This window comes from Tubulanus polymorphus, chromosome 5, assembly GCF_964204645.1.
Source record: "Tubulanus polymorphus chromosome 5, tnTubPoly1.2, whole genome shotgun sequence".
In the NCBI taxonomy this organism is placed as follows: domain Eukaryota; kingdom Metazoa; phylum Nemertea; class Palaeonemertea; order Tubulaniformes; family Tubulanidae; genus Tubulanus; species Tubulanus polymorphus.
In genome coordinates this window covers 14,303,668-14,309,667 of record NC_134029.1, presented here as the reverse complement: position 1 = coordinate 14,309,667, position 6,000 = coordinate 14,303,668, and the positions used below count along the sequence as shown (strand labels likewise).

Below are 6,000 nucleotides of genomic sequence, written 5' to 3'. Positions count from 1 at the left end.
GTTCCACGATAACTGGATTCTATCGATAGATGTATGGGCGGATGAAAAGTGAACGCAAAAGTGGACAATGAATGCAAAGGTGGATAATGAATGGAATTTAAAAATCTCCGAAGATGTAGTTGCATAGATTGCATAAAATAAGTCAACCTTTTGATTATTATCTGCCACTGTTAGAATTATGACTTCAGATACCGATAATTATATAAAATGAAATTTATTTCACATTTTCATTTAAAAGAGGAATACAAAATTACAAAAAAAGAATACACAGTATATGGCAGAAATATTAAGACTGGTGAAATAGGCCTGAACGGTCAATTAGGCTGTACAAACGCTAGGATATTCGGCCCCTTAAGGAAGTTCTATGATAAGTAGATATAATAATACGGAATAATAATTTTGAAAAATAGCTGCAAAGCAGCGATGACGGGTTTTCTGCACAGTCTTAGAATCCTGTTCAACGGTTAACACAGTTTTATAAGAGGTAGGTTGACAAACAGTCAATCACACCTACTTGAAACCATGGACAATTGGATCAGATGGTCTTATTTGACTCTGGAAAATCGACTGTTAGGCCATAATTACTCTTCATGGATTTCGACAATGCATTTGATAAGGTACAACATCAGCCATTACTAAACAGGCTATTAGGAAACAGTATCAATGATAGGTCGCTCAAATGGCTCAGCACTTAACTGGAAAACATGAACGAAAACATGTAGCCGAAATCAACGGAACGACTCATCGACGCAATGTTTTGTATATACTATATGGAAGGTCCCTAATAGAAATAAAGAGATGATGCAGTTGATAAAAAATAGAGCGCTATCATAGTGCTCTAGGCTATTTTTTCAACAATGTAACCGGATGTTGAATGAGTCAAACATGGAACATGAATAGCTGCGCTGTATTTCATAGACATATTTATTCCATGAAACATTACTTTCAATACAGTTACATGGGTTAATACAAACAACATATAATACACAAGGAGCATACGGATCAAAGGGTGGATTAATTGAAAATTTCATTTTGGCGGTAACTTCATTAAGTCATTAAGGGATGAGACCGATGGATGATGACATGAGTAAACACAGTTGTACAGTTTAGTCAATTTTACGATGTAGGTAAATAGACATGTAAATGAATATCGCTGCTGTTCATAGCAAACCGCTTGTTTTGTAGGAGGAAACATGCTTATAAAAACCTGTAAAACCTGTTATATATTATAAACAGAATTCAAGTATTTCATTTGCTTCAGTCTATCATGAGTATTGATTAAATTGAATTCATGCAATGAAATCAAATTCAATTGGTATTTGCGAATAGCACTAATTTTGTGATTTGAAATGTACAGCTAATTGGGTATGATTATAGTAAATCCAATCATCCAGTGTCTAGATAGTTGTTATCGCAAGAATTCAAAAACACGGCCAATTACAGGGTACTGCATGAATGACGTTTGAGCGCAGTAACAAAGGAGGTCTCCCACACTGATTAAGCTCGTCCGCTGGGGCAGTAAAAATTGCAAAAAAATTTTTATTCATGAAAACGCTACCAATTTACCAATTTAGTAACTAAATTAAAGGAAGCTTGCATACTGCATGAAATGTTCACCATAACTGCAAAAAGTTTGAGCAAACTACGAATTCTGTTCCTTAAGTTCGTGTTTCCTAGCTAAAAAAATCAAGCTGGTGATAGCATAAATTGCCTCGCATACAAGCACATGATATAATAGCAATTATACTTAAAACAATGGCGTTGGTAACAATGAAAAGTGTAGATAACTGAAATTAATCCTAGTTGACAATAAAACGATTCTATTAATCAGAAACTCAAAATCACAATGAAAACAGAGTGCTTGATAGTCAAGGGCTGACTATTTATGAAATCTCATGGTTATTTATTGGAATCAATGGGTCGAAACATGGAATTTACTGATGGAACCCGTGGTGTACTGGTAGCAAATGCAGGTGACAATGCAGTAGGTGTGCCAACCATTGGTGAAAACCTCAAATTGTTAAGCGAAGTTTCATCGAGTGCAAAGGAATTTGATAGCATTGCCTGTGCACGTACTTGAGATTTGGCAATTAGTTCATTAATTTCTTCAATACGTGAAACATCTTTTGATCTGAAAAATAACATTTATGACATATTAAGAAGAGGAAGTAATGCATTATTGATGCAGTGACAGTATGGTCGAACCATGTTAATAATTTTGTGGGCTACAGTGATTGATTTTACTTATTGCACTTTAATTCAGTGCTAACTGTTAGTTACCCTATAGTGCTGGAGATAATTTGAAAATTTGGACAATTCCACCCCAGTGTGTTGAATAACGGGAATACCACTATAGAGCATCTACACTGCGGTGCGGTGTATTGTTAGTTACTAATATTTCACGATGTTTGACAGGTGCTACCATCTTTCATTAATTGTCACGTCTGAAATTATAGTTATTTACCAATGAACCTACATGATGTTGGATGGCGATGACAGAAAATACAAACTTTGGGAAGTTGAATCTATGGGCTAAGGATACAAAAAAATAAATTTCCCATGGGCAAAGTGTGGATTACCTTGAAAACTGGAGCCTGTTTGGCAAGGGCATTGCTTATGAATAATCTTTTTAATTTGTGAATTGGAAGTTCTATTACTTCATTTTATCTTTCTGAAATAATTATTTTGAAGTCAAATGGAGGCCAAAAATACATTTCCACATCCAAAATTCCGTAGGGTGCAGGTAGGCAGGAAAACTATTTTATATTTGGAAAACATATTTTTCACAAAATGAAAAATTTTTGAATCAAATTCATATGATATCACAAATCAGAGCGTGGCTAAATAATCTTGACAATCTTTTCCGAGGAAGCTACGAAACATACCGGTCCTGTTATTAAATCGGTGTATGACAGTAGATCGTTTTAATACCACTAAAATATTCAGACCTCGACCTATACCTGTAGTTTGCTGCTAAGTATTTTCAGGTCACAAGAAATTACAATTTATTACAAATTCTATCAAACAGAAAACAGCGCTCATCTTCTGCTATAATAGCTTAAATGAAAGCTTATTTTCATGTCGAACCTGCACGCGCCAGCAAGCAGCGTTATTACAGTATCACCATATATAAAAGTGTATACTGTATTAGTACGAGCATGTGTGTGCAACAGTCTAATGATTAGCACTCAGCGCGCACGTTGTAAACGCCTTCCCTGGTAGACTCAGAACGAACGACGAAACGACTGCATTAGAAGACGTCTAGTTTATTTCTCTCCCACAGTATAGGGCTCAACAGTATAAATACTTGTGTTCAATGATATGTAAATCACAAACTGCTTTAACATACATAAAGGAGAATTCATGCTTGAAAATGTATACACTGAATACAGTTAATCCAGATTATAGTATTACAGTATTCACTATAATAGTATTCACACACGTGGAGGCCCTGTGAATGTTCACTTACACTTCAATGTCAATCAAAACAATCACGGGGTATTAAAATAAAACAATACCAATGGCGGATATGTGAAATAATTATATTGTCACCAGCTGAGCATTTGGAATTCGCGAGCGTACGACACCTAGTCGAAAGAAACGCTCGCCATTTTGGCTTTCCCATACTTATTTTAGTAGCGCCGGAATTCCCCATATATGTCATAAAGAGCCAATCACATTCACTCGTAGAGACAACGCCCCCAATCGAGGTCATTGCAATTTCATACGCAAGAGCTAAGAATTTTCCCGCAAAAAACAGTTTTTCGTAGAATTTTAACAAGGTTGACCACTGAATCGACGCAGGTTTGCCATGTCTTTGATCGCATCGATTATACGTCGTTTGAGCTGAGAACCAATGAAACAAATGTTCACATAAAAAACGTACCACAATTTTACATAATTGGCTCGATGCCAACTTCAATATCGCTCTCTATAATATAGAGGCTGACCCGTCCAAAGTTGAGAAAATCATGAACTGGGCTGTTCCAACCACGGTTTCAGAGGTTCACCGTTTCTTCGGGTTAGTGACCTATTACTCAAAGTTTATTGAAGGGATTTCTAAATGTGTCGTCCCCTACACCAACTTACTAAAAAGGGCCATGTTTTTGTATGGGGAATAGAGCAACAGCGAGCATTTGACGCCGTAAAGATGGCACTGACTAGCCATCCTGTTTTGGCCTTCCCTGATTTCGAGACAGGTGCAGGCAAATTTATTATCGACTGTGACGCTAGTGACTGGGCAATTGGTGCAGGCAAATTCGTCCAAAAGGGTGATCGCGTATGCTGGTCACACATTACGGGGTGGTGGAGAGAATTACTGTGCCACCAGGCGAGAGATGCTTGCCCTAGTCGATATGATCGAACACGCATCACCTGTTCGGCCTAAAAATTTTGGTGCGTACTGACCATGCAGCAAATGGCTCCGGTCTACAAACATTCAGTCTGGACAACGGTTGGCCGACTATGACTTCGATATTGAACACCGGCGCGGGCGTATCCACTTAACAACTGAAACGTCATGGGGACTGCCCTAGTTGTAGTCAGACCAGCGCCCCAAAATGTCAGGTTTCAGCAGTAAGTGTTGGTAGTGATCATGCCGGCTTGTCGACAGTGGAAATAGCCCGGTAACAAGACGAGGACACTGACATATCGATAGTTAAGGACTTAGTCTATCGACAACAGGTTAAACCTAGTGCCGCTGTTATGCGTCAATTTAGCACCAAACCCAGTGTTTCTTGTTTAATATGAGCGCCTTGTTATTGACAAGGACGTTTTATTTTCTAGACCTGCCCCTGGATCCAGACTTTGGAAATCATATGTCATTCTGCCTTACGTGTTACTGCCTAAGGCTTTGACACACCTTCATGAAGGTATCTCAGGCAGGCACTTAGGCAGCACTAAGACAGACCGGAAGATGCGGTCACCAAGTTTGGGAATGAGCACTTCTGAATAGGCCACCATTTATCGTTCAGAAAATATATAGTTTTGTGGGTATTATTTCAGCGAATGTGTGGAGAATCACGCGTGTTCAGAATATCCCAAAACAAGCAAAAAGAAGTAATGAGAATCAATTTTTTAATTAGAAATAGAAGCGGGGAAAGGGTTAAGAACAGATGAAAAAGAGTGATAAGTACCAGATTGAATTCAAACGATGGGAGAAAATTGACTTGTTACAGACAATTAGATCGAAAATTAGGACGAAAATATCAAGAAAAAAAATGTATTTTCTAATTTTGAATGGAAACACATACCTATCTTCGGCATGAAGTTTTTGGCAGAATTTCAGAGAATCTGTGCTCCAAGTAATCAAAAAAGCCTAAGACGTCCCCCTTGATTGAATCAAGAAGTTTTCACGAAAATCTGTCTATTGATATGATCTCCATCACACATAGCTGCATGATGATTAATCATGAATATACATGGTAGTGGGTTTTCCCCACTGACTCAAATAGACACTGGTGTGACGATATTATTTATTTCATCGAAGTATGGACGAAGTTTGTTCACGTTAGACAATTTATTTTCGTAAATTGAACACCTTCCAAGATCCACTTCCCACTTTCCCAATTTTACTGTCCTTCTATAAAATTCACTGCTTTTCACGGCCGCCCACAACGAACTCTGGCAGTTGAATCATATTGCAGAAAACTTTAACTAGGCCACACGCGAGGCAAGCTTCTCATATGCATGCACAGATTAAAACATCACATGGCAGCGAGTGTGTGTACCGCGCACGTGTGTGAAGCATGAATATATGTAAAAGGGCATGTGTTCTTCCAAAACGAAATGTAGTTCCAACAACAAATAAATGACTAAATCAATAAATAACGGATGCCGATGAAATTCAATAGGGTAAGAGATTTTATTACTGCATTGAATGTTTTGTAAGTCCTGTGGAGAAACTAAGCCTCGCTTTTAAGTTATTTTGTACCAAAGCAAGAAAGTTTCATGTGCGATAACATGGACGTCGCTAAAGCGAAAGACCATAAAATTAGTGGG

General features: G+C 37.8%; 1 protein-coding gene across 4 annotated transcripts in view; it reads right to left on the bottom strand.

Annotated features, from left to right (window-relative positions):
- Positions 1 to 245: 245 nt before the first annotated feature.
- The window catches only part of LOC141905831 (uncharacterized), a 270,857-nt gene continuing 265,102 nt past the window's right edge, over positions 246 to 6,000 (bottom strand). For all 4 annotated transcript variants that reach the window (XM_074794884.1, XM_074794885.1, XM_074794888.1 and 1 more), the window contains one exon: positions 246 to 2,131. In XM_074794884.1, the coding sequence (XP_074650985.1) occupies positions 1,900 to 2,131 (232 nt within the window). In that variant the 3' untranslated portion in view covers positions 246 to 1,899. The remainder of the gene's footprint in view (positions 2,132 to 6,000) is intronic.